Consider the following 19,049-nt stretch of genomic DNA (forward strand, 5'->3'; position numbering starts at 1 on the left):
AATGTGACATGGCACACATGCCATGCCCACAGTCCTACGGCAGGGTGCATTATGCCACAGGTGTGGGCATACCTGCATGAGCAATAGGCCCCTATAGTGTCTAAGTCTTGTCATAGACATTGTTTAAGGGCAGCGATGCCATACTGAGTACATGGGCTGGGAGTTTGTCATTACAAACTCCACAGATACATGATGGCTTTACTGAATTCTAAGAAGATTGGTATCAAGTTTCTCAGCACGAGAAACCCACACTGATGCCAGTGTTGGGTTTATTGTAAAGTGCACTCAGAGGTCATCTTAGAGATGCCCCCTGAACATTGACCAACTCTTTAGTGTGCATCTGACTGGTCTGCACCATCCTGCCACACTCCGACATATTTCTAATTCCCTGAGGTGGGAGCCCTTATGCTCTCGTGGGCCAGGAAAAAAGCTTGCTTGGGATGGAGTTGCTTTGCACCTACCCCCAGGCAGGTAAAGCATTCAGGGCAGTGAGCCTCAGAGGCTCCCTGCCCTTTGTTATGCTCGTCAGGGCCTCTCCAGCCAGTGGTGAAGCCCGCCCCCCTGACCCAGCCCCACTTTTAGTGGCAAAGTTGGCGGGAAAATTAGTTGTCAGGATAGGTGTGTTCCCTCTTAGCCCGTACCAGCCCTAAAATGCCTTGCATTGTGGAGATACCTCCTTAGAAAATCCTACATCTTGAATGGAATGATTCTAGCCAATAAAGTCAGGGGATGCCTCCTCCCCAAAGGGAGGGGACATACAAATGGTGTAGTCACCCTAAACATAAGTAGCTCATTAGTTACTGCCTCCCAGTGCTAGTAACGCCCCTAAATTCAGTATTTAGGGGCACCCCTGAACTTTGATTGTCATAATCCTGTGACCTAATAAGAAGAAGGATAAAGAAGACACTGTGCAGCCCAGCCTGCAGACTACCACTGATTTGGCCCCAGCTCTACTGGCCTGTCTCCCGCGTTTTAGACCCTGCAAAGAAGATGCCCCCTGACTTCCAGAAACCTAAGGAAGACTGCCTTCAACAAAGACCAGATCTACCCTGTCCACAAGAAAATAACTATAAGGACTACGTATCCAGCTGGAACTATGACTCCTGGCCACTCTGCACCCAACACCCCCGGCCCAAGTCTTAGTGACTCACCTGTGCAGTGAAGTCTATCCAGTGAACCTGACCTTGACTCCATCAGTGGCTGAACTCTCCTGCACTCCACAAAGACGCCTGCAGCCCGCATCATGAAGGGCCCTCCTGATTGCAACCGGCTCCGGTAAAGAAGATCTGACACCTAAAGGCACCCTTGCATCCTCAGCCCTGACCTTAGCGAGCCCAGCCGATGGTGCCCAGGCATCCCTCGACATCGCCACTTACCTGCCCAGCAGTTGGTCACCTTCATCCAGCACCTGGTCCGAACCTGCATCCTCTTTGTGTGACAGAGATTTCTATTTGCTTGCATTGGGTGCCCCTGTGCCGCTGGTGGTGTATGGTTGGTGTTACCTTCTGGCCCCCTTGTTTGCTTTAACCGTAAGGGACTGTTCCTGAAACCACAGGTACTTACCTGCAACCACTACCTCTTGTGGGTGCCACCAGTCTCCATTGGCTAACATTGGGCCCAGTGACCTCTGCACCCGGCCGCCCCAGTGTTGCTGTTGGTGAAGTACCTACCTTGAGCTGATCCTTGCCCAGTGTAAACCCCCAAAGACTGGATGTGCACTTACCTATAAATGTGCATCGCTGTTGTCCTTCCATAAGATTGCAGTGAATTTCTTCCTATTGCACTAAATGTCCACATATTGCAATTGCTAAGTTCTATTACAGCTTATTTGACATTGCAAAATATTACCAATATACTGTAATGTATTTTTGACTGCTTTTGCAAACGCAATTTACTGTACCTGAAAAGTACTTCTTTATTAAAACTGGTATTTACCTGCGTCAGGGTTCTCTTGGTGCTAGAAATAAAAGTAACAAAGCATATTTTTTCATACAAAACAATTGGCCTTGGATTTATTCATTGAGAGTGTGTAATCATTTCTTGCCTGAGTGTGTACAACAAATGCTTAACACAGCCCTCTGATAAGCCTAACTGCTCAACCACACTACCACTAAAGAGAGTGAGGTATTATCTACTTTAACGTCTTTAAAGCCTCTGGTGATCCACTGGACTCTGTGCACGCTATACCCTACTTTGGTATAGTATATACTGAACCAACTTTCTGCTCCGGACACTAGACTTTACATACGCAATAGTCAATTGAGACATTAAACTCAGACATTCTCAAGATCACCAAAGAAAACCAGGGTGAGAGAAACCCTCAGGGCCTCTGGACACTACAGTTTGTTACAAGATAGTCAGCTGTGAGCCTGAAGCCAGGTGTCTTCCAGATCATCACCAAAGAGAACCAGGGTAAGAGAAAACCTCAGGCTTCTGGGCACCAGATGTTGTTGTGAAATAGTGAATTCGGGCATCCTCGAGATCACCAAAGAGAACCACGGTAAGAGAAAACATCTGGGCACTGAACTCTGTTTCAAGACAGTGAGCTGTGAACCTGAGCCAAGGTGTACCAATTTAACACCCAAACATAGCAATAAGCTACAGAAAGGTGACCAACCTTTGCAAAAGACCTTCAACTGCGCTGCAACGCATTCAAAGAATTCTATATATTGGTTCATACTTGTATGTAACACAGATAATGACATGTACAATCTTAATTTAGATTTAAAGACTTAATCAATACAAAGTGTGGACAAAGAATTACATGGAATCTAGGGTGGTGACAGGGTGAAATGGATGCCACTGTCCACGTTTGTGATGTTACTGGTGGTGTTGGCTGAGAGAAAATATGGCGTACTTAAGAGGCAGTTAGTAATCGCAGTTGTCAATCTGATTTTTCTGTCTTAATATGCTCAATGTTATCATGGCAAGTCAATAAAATGATTTTAGTAGTGCCATTACTAACTCCTGAAATGACAAAATGACAACAATATAGGAATATAAGACACAAGAAACCATTTCCAGTAAACATTAACAGCTGCAATCACTCACTGTGCATACCTATGTGCTGAGGCCTTATTTTGTACTTATGGTAATTTGATTTCTTAAGTTTATGCATAGGCCATGGTTTGATGTTGTTCCTGAAATGGCCCCATCTTCCTCCACCACAAGGGGTTATTGCATTTTTTATTAGGTGTTGCCTCCACAGGGCTTGCCCTATGCTTGTGAGATCTCTTGTATTTAATATATCTTAAATGGGGGCTCTTATCAGTAGCCGAATTACTGTATTTATTTGCTTTTGTGAGGAACTTTTTTTTTGGTTAACTTCCCTTGGCTGCACACATTTACAATACTTCTACTAAAGCTGTTCATACTGTTAAAGCCTTATAACACAAAAAGGCCCCATGGTCTGATTAAAGATAGCAGAGGAGTGCAGGAGTGTCCCTTTAAAGGACGGTTTTCCTTACCCACCCGAGGGTGACATGCTTCATCATAGGGTAACCTCCTCGCAATGTGAGCCTGGTCACAAAGTGGGATGCAACCCCCACACTGAGAGGGAGGAGCTCAGGGATGTTTTAAGTGTGAGATGAGAGGTATTCTAAAACCTGTAGATGAGCAGTGTGTGGTGAAGGTTGAGCAAAGGTTTGTGAAAGTGAATGTGAGTTAAAACTAACTCCAAAGGATATACAAACCTTTATTGGTGCATCCCAGGGGTAGAATTAAGAACAAAACCTATGGCAGGAATAGTTTAAATATGTCATAGTATAGTGATGGTCGACATGTTTCAACCTCATACCCTCCGTATAGCTGTAGCGGCTTTCTTCTGACCCAAATATGTGATGTATGCCTCTCAATGTTTAACAGAGACATATGTAACCAAAAGAAGGTATACTGAACCAGTGGTTGGAGTGAATTGTCACTAAGATAGAGTCCCACCGGTATATGTGTTACCTCCTATGTCATGTACCTATAGACCTCTGCACCTCCGCACGATCCTCGAGGGGGCATCTATTTCCTACGGGAAAAATATTGAGGGAAGTCAATCAGTTGTAGGTAGAGGACAGTTGGCAGTTGATTCAAGGCGTTTATTTAAAAAAAATTAGAGCATATTCATAGTTTGTACCTGTTCAATATAAATCATGAATACAGTAATCCTGTCACAACCTGGACTCCCAGAGCGGGACTAACCCTGTCTGTTGAAAGATTCACAGGTCAGATGTGTATGTTTCGTAATGCGCTCGTTTGGAATCTCTCAAGTAAATACATAACTAAATCTGCGGTGTACCCGAAACGAACCAACCACACCCGCTCCATGTGGGGGCTCTCACGCCTATAATATATGGTTTTACAGGGCGGGTTCGGCATCCCAAAGGTGATGTTATAAAGAGGCATATAACCAGATACAGTGGGCCCATCGTTCCAGAGCACCGCATACATGCTCCTCAACAAAAGCGACAGGTACAAGCCAAACTTATGAATTGTAATTGGGCATAAAAGAGAGAAATCCCCAAGTAAGAGGAAAATATCGGGTCCACAAGTATTTGTACAGCAGAGCGTCTACCGATTAGTTACAGTATGGAAACAGTTTGCTCAAATTAAATTGGAGCATACCGTATCATGTACTATGCCAGGCGATGTTAAAACCTGCAAAGTAGAAGTGCAAAAAAGGGGGGAAAAGAAGGGGAAAAAAACACCACAGTGAGTGGTGGGCGTCCGATCGCAACTTGGACAAAAATTTTCAAGAGGATGGAAAGAGTTTTAAATTCATGCGGCCATTCAGTCAGTTTCTAAGGCTAAGATGAAACTACTCAGAGACCAAGAAATATAAAGTTCATGTGGCCAATTTACATTTGCAAGTAGTTGACCATCAATATCCATAATTCTTGGAACGTAAGTCAACTAAAAGAGCCAGAAACAATATTCGGGAGGCCCCTTTAGAAATAGAGCCCCCTAAGGAACCTGAAGAAAGACTGGTATGAAGTATCACTTTTAGCAGTATGTCGAGTCTGCTGCAGAAATCCATCAATAAAAAATGGGCAATATTAAATAAAGGCTCTTTGACTTTACCACCCCCTAAGTTTGCATTTAAGAGAAGTGCGAACCTCAAGGACAAATTGATACACACACGACCACAGTCTACCATCACAAACACTCAGACCAACCTTTGGAGTCTTCCACCGGTGAACGGACACTTCCACTGTGGTTTGTGTGGTGTCTGCGCCCAAACTAGTCATCCAACCCATATAGACATAGGCACTAATAGACCCTGGGGGCAGAGAGACCACACTAATTGTAACTCTGATCGTCTCTTCGACTTTATCACATGCCCCTGTGGCTTGAGATACATCAGTATGACAAAGAAAATAAAAACACATATTACAGAACACAAAAGTACAATACGCCGCATTAAACAAATCACCAAACTGACTACACATTTCTTAGAAAAGAAACACAGACCTGATGATCTAACTTGGACAGTTCTAGACAAACCGAACATACCTCCTGCACTACCAATGTACCCCAGTACCTCTTCATAAGAGAACAACGATGGGTGTTTTGACTCAAAAGTGATAAAGAGGGTCTGGATGATGACATTCCGTGGTCCTGCTTAGTGCATACATGACACCTTCGCATAAACGGAACAATTGGGAGCACAGTAGCTGGTACAATCCATGCTAGGAAGACCTTAGGTACTTTGAGAACACTTCAGTGAACATATTGTGAGTCATTAAACACAATACAGATGTGTTCCTAGCAGATGATTTGTTCACAGGATAATTTAGAGCGCCCAGCGTGAGCTGGTTAGTGAACAAGCAGGTATTTGCCCAAATTTTCTGTCTGGCTGCTTTGACTTTATGAGGTCCTACATTACCTATTTGTTGACAAGCTTGTTTGCCTGCCTCCACTTATTATTTTTTTTTTTACTTTCTTGAAGAAATTTTACACTTTCTAGTAGAAATGTTGTAATCATTTGCCAATTAACAACCACAGGGGCGGTCCACAAACCCCGGACCTGGAACAAAGTACTTATTATATCAAACAAAAGGCTCAGGGGGAGAGAAATACTAAAAATTGGAAAGATATCCAATGTATGAGTTAAAGAAGCCCTTCACAATAGCCTAATAGTATCAAAATTATACATTTATTTCAACATTTCAGAAAATTTGTTTTGACATACTAATAATCTCAAGCAAGAAAAACGCTGGTGTACAAAAAAACAATACATCTAAACCAGACAGGTGGCAACAACAATATAAATCACAAAAAAGGAGGAACACCTGTAGTTTATAATCCTCATTTTTACTGCAGTTTCTAGTCAATTCGAAAGTCAACATGTCCTGAACGATTCAAACACTTTCTCTTCCAGTATTTTATACTGGAAGAGATATATTGACGATATTCTTCTAATTTGGAATATAGAACAGGACCTAACAATCGTTATGGACTGGCTGAATAGACTTAACCCCTGGCTAAAATTCACCTATACTGCCAATAACAGACAACTAGATTTTCTGGATCTTACAATTTTCACAGAAAACAATACCTTGCAAACCAAAACTTACACTAAGCCAACTGCCAAAAATAGCCTGTTATCTTATAAGAGCTATCAAACGAAACCACTAAGAGATAATCTCCCATACAGCCAATTTTTACGGTTGAAAAGAAACTGCAGTAAAAATGAGGATTATAAAATACAGGCTCAAGAACTGAGTGAAAAACTGAGAAACAGAGATTACACTCAGAAAACCATCTCTAAATGTAAAAAAAGAGCGAGCGAGCAACCAACCAAGAGACTGTTTACTACAGATCCACCCAAAAGAACAAATACCAAACTTAACCACCTGTGTGACAACATTCTGCCCTTCGACTTATGAAGTACAAAAACTGGTAAACAAAAATTGGCATATACTAAACACCGGGAGATTTGACTGGCCTAAACCGAGGTTTGCCAATAGAAGAACAAAAAATCTGAAAGATGTATTGGTACATACACGGCCCACAAAAAAGAAACCACCAGCAAAAACAGAGATGTCTCAATGACACCCGTAACAGGCCATTACCCTTGCGGAAACTGTGTAGCGTGTAAAACAAAAACAGCATCAAAAACATTACAACTATCAGAAACCCTACTATGGACGCAGAGACAGCATACTAATTGCAATTCAACCCATGTTATTTACATGGTAAGCTGTCCGTGCCTGAAGAAATACATAGGGATGACTTGCCGAAAAGTTAAAACAAGAAATGGGGAACACAGAAGCAACATAAGATTGAAAAAGAACACTACGAAACTATGTGCGCACTTCATAGAAATGAACCATTCCTGTGACGATCAGCACTGGACAGTGATAGAAATGCTAACAGAAAAATCACAGAACACCGAAATAATACTCTACGAAAAGGAACAGAGGTGGGTGAACCGACTCAAAACTTACCGACAATGTTCCTTGGCATCAATTCGCTAAATAATATACCTTGCTGACAATAGTTAAGACTAGTTCTATTATATAACCTGCCTAAGAAAAGGACAACATCTATTCTATCTACAACACAGCACTACCAACGAACTGCAATCCTCTGTTAATATTGGATTAATAAAAGAACTATCTTCATTGTATCTTAAAAGACTATTGTCCTTTGAAGCCGATACAACGACACATAAAGTTGTTTGAAAAGAATCTGTGTTTCCTTATAACGTCAAAGCCCCTCTTAATAGAAGTCTAATGATCCTCTGTCATATCGGATTAGTAATGTTTAATAAATTCAATATTTTCATTGTTATTCCAAAAGACTATTGTCCATTGGAGCCGATACAACGAGACATAAAGTTGTTTGAAAGATACTTCTTTTCACTTACAACGCAAAAGCCCCTTTAAATAGGAGCTCAATACGTTAGCCCTCACTTCAGGGGGCAGAGTCAGCACAAGTCAGTGAAGCACATACCACACGGGTAATGGCGGAGTCAGTTCCAACTTTTCCAGACATACCGGTAAGACGCGAGAGCGGCACTTCTAATGTTCAACCCCTTGTCTTCAGCTCTGCGCTCCAAGAAGCGGTACCCCCCGTTGGAGATTGAGACTCCTCAAACACAGGTATGATAAAACGTGATAATATCGCTCTCTCGAGAAAGGTTTAAAGCTAAATTTCCAACCTTGTAACGCCAGGCTTCTTTTAAATAATCTACTGTGGGGCAATCTCTCTTTTTTGACAGAAAAGCTTGAGCTAACTGTTTAAAGCTACATTTACACCTTGTAACGCCAGGCTTCTTTTAAATAATCTGCTGTGGGGCAATCTCTTTTTTTGACAGAAAGGCTTGAGCTAATTGGCGGAACTGAAACACAAACATAACGATCACGTTAGATAGCGAGAACTACTATCTGTCTAGCTACATGTGACACCATCGTTATAAAGAGATATCAGAACCACATAATAGCTGCAAAATCATGCTGTCCCCCTCATCCTCATACAATGAGTGTGTTAGACCTACCTAGAGCTACCATTTCCCGTACCTTATGTAAAAAATCGATAACTAGCTTTTGTAGATAGAGGGTAAGTGAGATACAGCCAACAACACAGCCATTACGAATTCCAATGTAAAGATGAAATCCGCATGAATTTATCCCATGCCTTAACATTTCCCTTCGATTTCAAAATTAACACTCCAGCAATAATAAGAAGCTGTGAATCTAAAAGGAGGTTTTCAATATCTCTCCTCCCTGACGATACCCCCACCACTAACACCATATCAGTCTAATATTTTTCTGTACTGTTGTGTGTCCCTCTCATTTTTATTACAGATTGTGGAGAGCGAGTTTCCATAATTGAGGACCAGAAAAGGTACACTCAAAGCTTACTACACGAATTGTGTAAGTGACAAATCTATATGTGTGTAAGTCCTGATGAAAGCTCCATAGATCCCGCAGGGCCAAAAGGAGCTGAAACATGTCGACAAGTCCATTGGAATACTAAAGAGATCCAGTAACTCGATCTTGTTGTAGTATCAATTCATTTTATAATAATTGAATCTCACCTCACATTAAAACACAAGGGTGACCTTCTCTTTTTTTACATTTTTGCTTTTCCATGAACTCTTGAACTGTTTTGTTCATCATTTGGTGTGGGTAACCCATAATCTCTGGACACTGCATTCTATACCAGAGGTGCCTCTGGATGAGGCTGGCACTAAGCACGTATTGGAACGCCCAATGATAACTGCCACAACATCAATGTGGGGCGGATAAAACATATATACCGCTATTTTCGATTAACATTGAGTTTTTGAGGACGTTTCATTTTCTAACCACTGGTTCAGAACTGTTACAAGTGTCTATTTTTCTTTTGATTAATTTGTTGTAATCATTTTCCAGCCACTGTTGGCAGATCTATGCTCTAATTGTTTAACAGTACCCGTTCCGGCTTGCCTTTTACTGAATATGTCTGAATCATCACCTTATTTTTTTAATGACAGAACCAAGCCTTTTTGCATGTCCCACTACTTATCATGCTGTACTCCAGAGTACTGTAACTCTTAACCATGAGACCGCTCCCCGTCCCCCCAGGCTCACGTGACCGGCCTGGAGAATAGCTCCTTAGGCCTTCATGAATGTCTCGATTATGTTTTACAATCACAATTACATTGGTTACTATTACAACCAGGATTTATTATTCCTAGATGTTACAACACGCGAGCAGTTTCCTCTGCTCTACCAATCCCAGCGCCTCTGTGGTCCTACCAAGCCAGGAAGGGGCGGGTCAAGATATGCGCATTGCCACTTTATCTCAATTCAATTCAAATTTGCTTTAATCGACACAAGTATCCTAAAAGCATATGAACATAGTAAAAAAACAATGTTACAGATTTTTACGATATACCCATCAAAAACGAACACTATATACAAGAACTATTTACAATAAAATTAAAAACACTCTGATATGTGCAAAGAAGCAAAAACCTTCCAATTAAAAATAGAAGTGCATAAAGAATTCGAAGGAAGGGAAATAAAATAAGGACATAATAAATGACGGGAACTAGCAACAGGGATGCAGAAAGTGCCTTGTGTCTAGCAGCCCATGCACACCCCAAGAACTTGGCTATTGCGCAGACAAAAAGGAGTTTGGAGTCTGTATCTGCCACTTTATCTACATTCTCCTCCCCTCCTGCTGAAAATATGACTCCACAACCTGGAAGTACAGTGCCATGATTCTTGAAGTGTGCGAGCAGTGTCCTTTTCACTACCGATCCCAGCCCGTTTGTAGTGCTATCACACCCAGAAAGGGCATTTCCGGGACATGTGCTTCGCCGTTTGAATTAAAAACTCTTTCCTTCCTCTTGAAAATGTATGTCCGAGGAATGATTGGACGCCGACCAATCGCTGTGGTCAAGGTAAGTTTTTTCCCCCTTCTTTCCCCCCTTTTTTGCAATTGTAGAATACAGGTTCTAACAGTGCCTGGCATAGAACATAATACATTGCATGGGATGCTCCAATTTAATTTGAGCAAACTGTTTCCATACTGTAACTAATCGGTAGACGCTCTGCGGCTCAAATACTTGCGGGCAAGATATTTTCCTCTTACTTGGAGATTTTTCTCTTTTTTGTCCAATTACAATTCATAAAGTTGTCTTGTACCTGTTGTTTTTGTTGACGGGCTTGTGCAGGGTGCTCCGGAACGATGGGCCTACTGTATCTGGTCATATGCCTCTTTATAACATCAGCTTTGGGATGCCGAACCCGCCCTGTAATATCATATATTATAGGCGCGAGAGCCCCCACATGGTGCGGGTGTGGTTGTTTTGTTTCGGGTACACCCCAGATTTGGCGATGTATTTACTTGAGAGATTACAAACGAGCGCATTACGAAACATACAAATCAGACCTGTGAATCTTTCAACAGACAGGGTAACTCCTGCTTTGGGAGTCCAGGTTCTGACAACAGAATTACTGTATTCATGATTTATATTGCACAGGTTTAAACTATGAAAATCTCCCCCCTTTTTTTGAAAATAAACCCCTGGAGACAACTGCCAGCTGTCCTCTACCTACAATTGGTTTACTTCCCTTAATATTTTTCCCCATAGGATATAGACTCCCCCTCGAGCATCGTGCAGAGGTGCAGGAGTCTGTAGCTACCTGATATAGCAGGTACCACACATATAATGGGACCCTATCTGAGTGACAATTCACTCCAACAATGGTTCAGTATACCTTATTTTGGTTATGTGTGTCTCTGTTAAACATTGAGAGACAAACTTCACATCTTTGGTCCTGAAGAAAGCTGCTACAGCTATACGGAGGGTATGAGGTTGAAACATGTCGACCATCACTATACTATGACAGGTTTAATCTACTTCTGCAATAGGTTTTATTCTTAATCCTAACCCTGGGATGCCCCAATAACGTTTTTGGTATCCCATGGAGTTAGTTTTAACTCACATTCACTCTCACAAACATTTGCTCAACCTTCACCACACCTGCTCATCTACAGGTTTTAGTATACTGCTTATCTCACACTTAACATCCCTGAGCTCCTCCCTCTCAGTGAGGGGGTGCAGCCCGCTTTGTGACCAGGCTCACATTGCGAGGAGGTTACCCTATGATGAAGTATGCCACCCTCGGATGGGTAAGGGAAACCGTCCCATACAAGGGACACCCCTCTGCTATCTCTAATCAGCTCCAAGGGTCTTTCTGTGTTATAGGTGTTTTTGGTAGGGAAGCGTCTCCAGCTGATCTTAAAATCTGCCCAGCCCACCTTGTATAATGATCACACTGTTTAAGCCCCATTCAATGTCAAGATAAAATCTCTTCCAGCAGAAAGGCAGACCGTTTCTAACAGTATGCTGGAATGCTGTTTTTTAATTACTTAATTGTGTAATGCAGATGCTTTAGCATTAGAATGTTTGTGGCATTTCATATGCATGTCTCTGTACCTTTCTTTACACTTGGCAGGCTTTATCAGATTTATTCTTTTAACTTAATGGATTTGGTCATTATGATCAAATTCTTAAATGTTGTAATAAACATCACGCATTAAAAATAGAGATAATATACAAGAGCTATTATATATTTTACAACTAAACAGACAGCTATAAGTGCAGTTACTTTGCAGACAAAAGTGTCATGATTTAAGTGGTGCAACAGATGCAGTTGCACCTGCCCAACACTTGTCAGAACTACTCTAAACATATAATATTGCTATATTTGACTAATAAACGAGTAGTCACAATTGTGGTTACCTTGCAAAAAGGGCCTTGATTTGAACGGTGCGGCAGGTGCAGTGGTACCAGGGCCAAAAGCTCTAGGGACCCCACTAAACCCACCTAATATTGTTATATTTTACAACTAAACAGACAGTCATACGTTATGTTATCTAGGAAGCACTCGGGTCATGATTTCAATAGTGCAGCACTTGTGGTGGCACCGGGACCAAATGCTCCAGGCACCCCAGTAAACACATAATATTGCTATATTTTATTCCTAAACAGGCGCCCACAAGTGCAGTTACCTTGCAGACAACAGGTTCAGAATTTGAATGGTGCAACAGGTGCAGAAGCATTTGGCCCGAAGGTTGTCAGAACTCCTCTAAACACGTAATATTTCTGTATTTTACTACGATACAGGCAGACACAATTGAAGTTCTCTTGCAGGTAAAGGGGGCTTTATTCTAATGTTGCCGCAGGAGCAAAGGCACTGGGGCCAAAAGCTCTTGGGATCCCACTAAACACACAATATTGCAAAATGTGACTACTTAATAGGCAGTCAAAAGTACAGTCACCTTGCAGGCAGTAGGGTCATGATTTCAATGGTGCAGTAGGCGCAGTGACACCAGGACCCAAAGCTCTAGGAACCCCTCTAAACACCAAATATTGCAATATTTTACTACTAAACAGGCAGCCACAAGTGCAGTTTCCTTAGAGGCAATAGGGTAATGATTTGAATGGAGCAGCAGGTGCAGTGGCACCGGAGCCAAAAGTTGTCATAACTCATCTACACACTAAATATTGCAATATTTTACTACTAAACAGGGAGTCATAAATGCAGTTATCTTGCAGACACTAGAGGCATGATTTGAATTATGTAGCAAGTTCAGTGGCTCTGGGGCCAAAAGCTCTAGGGACCCCACTAAACCTAGATCATTGCAAAATTCTACTACTTAACAAGACAGGCACAAGTGCATTTATCTAGCAGGTAGTAGGGTTATGATTTCAATGGTGCAGCAGGTGCAGTAGCACCAGGACCAACAGCTCTAGACACCCCACTAAACACCTAATAAGGCTATACCTTACTATTAAACAGGCAGACACAAGTGCAGTTACCCTATAGACAACACAGTCATGATTTGAACGGTGCAGCATGTGCAGTGGCACCGGGCCCAAAGGTTATTAGAACTCCTCCAAACACCTAATGTTGCTATGTTTTACTGCTATACAGGCAGACACTATTGCAGCTTCCTTGCAGTTAAAAGAGGCTTGATTTGAATGGTGCAGCAGGTGCAAAGGCACTGGGGCTAAACTTTAGGGACCCCACTAAACACATAATATTGCTAATGTTTACTACTTAACAGGGAGTCACAAATGCCATCTAGCCGGCACTCAGGCCATGATTTCAATGGTGCTGCAGGTGCAGTGGCACCGGGGCCAAAAGTTGTCAGAACTCCTCTAAACACCAAACATTGCTATGTTTAACAACTAAATAAGCAGTCACAAGTGCAGGCACTAGGGTCATTATTTTAATGGTGCAGCAGGTGCAGTAACACTGGGGCTCAAAGCTCCAGAATCCTCTTTAAACACCAAATAAGGCAATATTTTACTACTAAACAGGCAGTCACAAGTGCAGTTATCTTATAGGCAATAGGGTCATGATTTGAATGGAGCAGGTGGTGCAGTGGCACCGTGGCCAAAAGTTGCCATAACTCCTCTACACATTAAATATTGTTACATTTTACTACTAAGCAGGCAGTCATAAATGCTGTTATCTTGAAGGCACTAGGGGCAGGTTTAAAATGGTGCAAAAGGGGCAGTGGCTCTGGGGCCTAAATCTCTAGGGACCCCACTACACCTATATTTTTGCTGAATGTTACAACTAAACAAGACAGTCATAAGTGTATTTATCTGGCAGACAATAGGGTCATGATCTGAATGGTGCAGCAGGTGCAGTAGCACCAGGAGTAAAAGCTCTAGGTACCCCACTAAACACCTAATATTGCTGTATTTTATACTAAACAGGCAGTCACAAGTGCTGTTACCTTGCAGACATCAGGGTCATGATGTGAATGGTGCAGCAGGTGCAGTGACACCCGGCCTAAATGTTGTCAGAACTCCTCTAAACACCTTATACTACTATATTTTACTACTATACAGGCAGACACAATTGCAGTTATCTTGCAGTTAAAAGGGGCCTTATTTGAATAGTGCAGCAGGTGTTAAGGTACCAGGGCCAAAAGCTCTAGGGACCCCACTAAAGCAGAATATTGTTACATTGTACTACTTACCAGGCAGGCACAAATGCAGTTATCTAGCAGGCTAGAGACATGATTTCAATGGTGCTGCAGGTGCAGAGGCACCAGGGCCAAGATTTGTCAGAACTCCGCTAAACACCAAATATTGCTATATTTAACTACTAAATAAGCAGTTACAAGTGAAGTCACCTTGCAGGCACTAGGGTCATGATTTCAATGGTGCAGCACGTGCAGTGGCACCGGGATGAAAAGTTTTCATAACTCCTCTACACACCAAATATTGCTATATTTTACTACTAAACAGGCATTCAGAAATGCAATTATCTTGCAGGCACTAGGGGCATGATTTGAATGGTGCAGAAGGTGAAGGCACCAAGCCCAACAGTTGTCAGAACTCCTCTAAAGACATACTATTGCTATTACACCAATTCATTGTATTGTTTCCCTATATCATTTTTTCAGAATTGTGTTCGTACCGGCACTATACCACTAGTCACAGCACAATATATTGCCTTTTTGTACATGAACAAGTCATAACACTTCAACAGACTTTATGTAACTTATATTGTACTACTACTCACCAAACTACAACAAAAACCAGCTTATTATTATTCACATAGGCAAAACCTTATGCATTAACCAATGCTTGTTTTTTCTTGAGATTGCGCTGTAGGTCTAAACTCATCTTCCTTCTCTTCCATGTGCTCTTGATCCTTCTTGTGTAATGACAGACACTGAATACTATCTCTGTGCTTTGCTGTTGTAGGCAGCTCACAGCTGGTCCACGAGGGAGACATTGCCATCCTACCAGGCCGCAGTGCCAGGATATGTACAAACAACAGCTGCTTCTGGCTTAAATCCAGTGATGGGATCGTCTCTGTGCCCTACACCCTCAGTTCCAATTACAGTCAGTTCACTTTTACACCAATGCTCAACATTGTCTTTCATAGATACCTTCCCCGTTGCTTCACCTTATGTCATCCTCTCCTTTCCTCTGTTGTCCCCCAGGTGCCGAAGATGTGGCTGCCATCACAGATGCAATGAGTGAGTTTGCAACAGTGACCTGTATCCGCTTTGTTATTCACACTTCAGAACCGAATTACCTCCAGATCCTGCCTGCGGATGGGTAAGAGCATAGGACACCCTAAGGACTGATCCTACCATCAGCATCACACCATATACGGCTACTTTAGATATACTCATTACCTCCAGATCCTGTTTGTGGATGCGTAAAAGCTCAGGATACGCTAAGGACCGACCCTACATTCAGCATCACACCAGATAGGGCTCCATCAGGTAGACTCATAACCTTCAGATTCTGCCTCGGAATGGGTAAGAGAACTAAGGACTGATTGAACATTCAACATCACACGGGTTAGCGCTCCATCAGATAAACGCATTACCTCTAGACCCTACCTGTGAATGCGTGAGAGCACAGAACACCCTGAGGACTAATACTACATTCAGAAACAAGGCAGATAGGGCTCTGAACATTCATTACCTCCAGACCCTGCCTGCGGATGGGTAAGAGCATACAGCACCCTAAGGACTGATCCTGAGTTCAGCATGACACCAGACTGGGCTCAATCACATAGACTTCCTGTTAATAGCCATGTTAACAGCCATGTTGCCTGAGTGTAACAAGACAATGCGAATTAATGTGCATGATCTACAGCACACATAAGACCCATGGTAGAGCAGTATATCGCTACACAGCAAAGTTAAGATGCTTCGTATGGGGTAAAAGTTAGTGGAGTGAAAATATTCACATTCATCAGTGTAGTTTCATGACTTTGGAAAAGTTTCCTTCAGAGATGAAAGGCGGTTGTTGTTCAGCTTCATGCCCCATTGTGTTTTCGCTAAAGCTAAAGGTAAAGTGGGGCAGCTAGATTCAGGCAATCCCTTTACCCCTTGTTTACTTAAATCTGCTGTTCCCAATGAGTGGTACCACTAAAACTGAGATCTTCAGATAGGTAATCCAGAAGTGCGGTCCTCTCACTGGTGACCTAGCTCCTTTCATACCCCCTCCAATCCAGCACAATCAGCTTTTGGGATTGAGTTTCAATTCCAATTTATCTTTTATTTTACATATTTCAAAACTCATATCCACTAGACATTTTATGTTGAAAGTACTCCAGAAGACTGATATCCTTCTGCCTTTTGACTCCTAGATGATCTTGGTCCAGTCCCATGAGGCACAGGGTCAGACCGATTTGCATATGGCCATCTCTGAACTGGGGTGGCAGAGTGGTCTAAAGAACGGTGATGGATTAAACCCAGATCTTTTGGCTGGGTGTGAGTGTTTGATTGATTCAGATGCTCCGTCCATCACCACCTTCTTTTGTACCGCTTTTGGCCGCATAAGTGTGGCAGGGTATGCTCAGACGTGAGTCCCTTGCTCACTTTGCCACTGGATTCAAGCAAGCCGGGCTGAAGACGGCTGGAATGCCAGAAACCGGTCCTTGGAAGCTTGTTTCCGGTCCAGGGAATACATGGCTTGGCAGTTCGGGCTGGACTGTTCCCATGAGGCACAGGGTCAGACTGATTTGCATACAGCCATGTCTGAACTGGAGTGGCAGAGTGGGCTAAAGAACGGTGATGGATTAAACCCTGATCTTTTGACTGGGTGTGAGTGTTTGATTGATTCAGATGCTCCGTCCATCACCACCCCCTTTTGTACCGCTATTGGCCGCCATGAGTGTGGCAGGGTATACTCAGACGTGAGTCCCTTGCTCACTTTGCCACTGGATTCAAGCAAGCCGGGCTGAAGACGGCTGGAATGCCAGAAACCGGTCCTCGGAAGCTAGTTTCCGGTCCAGGGAAAACATGGCTTGGCAGTTCGGGCTGGACTGTTCCCATGAGGCACAGGGTCAGACTGATTTGCATATAGCCATGTCTGAACTGGGGTGGCAGAGTGGGCTAAAGAACGGTGATGGATTAAACCCAGATCTGTTGACTGGGTGTGAGTGTTTGATTGATTCAGATTCTCCGTCCATCACCACCCCCTTTTGTACCGCTTGATATTAAGTAAACCAGATATTTATAACTCAGTCTAAACTGGTCTTCCTACGCTTCTGATCCATAAATTTCAACTTTTACAAAATGCAGCAGCACAATTCATTCACAGTGCACCCATTGGAGACTATATATTGATATGTAATTCTTCAGGCTATATAGATGTTTAGTTTAGAATAATATGTGTATCCTCTACATCGTTTTTCGGTAAAGTTGTTTTAGTTCAATATTAAAACAACTGATAGCATGGTACAACACCATCAATGAGCACTGACCTTACATCCGCAGAAAGCCCTCAGTTAGTGATCATCAACAAACTGCTGACTACCACTTAAAAACCCTCCATAGTTTTTGGTGCATCAGTGAATGATCTTCCATGTCCTGTGAGCTCTCACTGAGGTATCCCCAGGGGTTGTGTTCGCTCCGTGTAAGTCCCTCCATGGTTCCAGGACTGTCCATGATGACCCTCTTTGGGTTGTGGACACACAGTGAAAGACCCTGCATGCCTTGTTGATTTTAAATGGTAGACCTTTCATGGCCTGTGGGTTCTCAGTGACAAATGGTCCTCCATGGGTTGTCAGCACTCATGAAAGGGCTGTTCATGGTCTGTGGTGTGTTTAGTGATAGAACCTCTACTGTGATTTGACCCTCAATGGCTGGACACTTTCAGTGGCAGATGCCCCTCCATTTATAGTAGAATTTAAGTAAAAAACTTTCCATGGGCAGTGGACTCTCAGTAAAAGGCTCTCAATGTGATGTGGACTCAGTGATGGACCTTCCATGGAGTTTCACCTCTCTGTGAGAAATAATACCAAATGGCTTTGACCTCTCAGTGACAGTCTACCACACGGGTCTGTGGATTCTGTGTGATAGATCTGCAGTTCCATGCAATCACACCTACTGCTTTATGCTCTCAATGCTGGGCACCACTGGGCTATATAAATAGCTTGGAGGTTCTGATGGCTGGATCCTGTGTGCTTTGTTCAGTTGCTAGAGGTGCTGATGGCTGGATCCTCTATGCTTTGTTGATTCCCTAGAGATTCTGATGACTGGATCCTGTAGAATTTGTTCAGTCCCTAGTGTTGTGATGGGCCCCCTCCACCGGGCTCTCTGTGGGTCTGCCGATGTGTTCTTGTAGCATGGCGTGTATTTCTGTCAGTGAATTACGTCCCTCAAATATAATCAACACCAGATGAGTTTCACTTGCTGAAGCTGTAACTCCCTAGCTGAAAGAAGCCATCCTGGACAGTTCTGAGGGTGGTCACTGAGGTCTGTAAGTGATACTTTTCTTACAGTTGTTTTTCAATAAACTGTTAAAATGTTCATAAGGTTTCCGGGGCAGTCAGTGGTTACTGAGCTGTATCAGTGGTTGATGCGTACTGTGCCACATGATTTACCACTGGTATCCTAGGGCCAATTGCACCACAACTGAATAACTAAGTTACTTCTGTTGTACTTGTGACTGCTTAGGAGAAGCAAGGCTGAGTAGCCAAGGCTTGCTCCAGGAGGTGGTTGATGGTTTGGAACTCACAGTACAATAAAAGTGAATGCACACAATTAACAATAAAATACAGTAAAAA

The 19,049-nt window shown here is 42.8% G+C and overlaps 1 protein-coding gene across 1 annotated transcript in view; it reads left to right on the plus strand.

Annotated features, from left to right (window-relative positions):
• The window catches only part of LOC147729341 (embryonic protein UVS.2-like), an 81,455-nt gene that overhangs the window by 5,914 nt on the left and 56,492 nt on the right, over positions 1–19,049 (plus strand). The window contains exons 4-5 of the mRNA XM_086959831.1: positions 15,221–15,361; positions 15,463–15,580. Of these exons, the coding sequence (XP_086815957.1) occupies positions 15,221–15,361; positions 15,463–15,580 (259 nt within the window). The remainder of the gene's footprint in view (positions 1–15,220; positions 15,362–15,462; positions 15,581–19,049) is intronic.

The sequence above is a fragment of the Lissotriton vulgaris genome, chromosome 2_2 (genome assembly GCF_964263255.1).
Source record: "Lissotriton vulgaris chromosome 2_2, aLisVul1.2, whole genome shotgun sequence".
Classification (NCBI taxonomy): Eukaryota; Metazoa; Chordata; class Amphibia; order Caudata; family Salamandridae; genus Lissotriton; species Lissotriton vulgaris.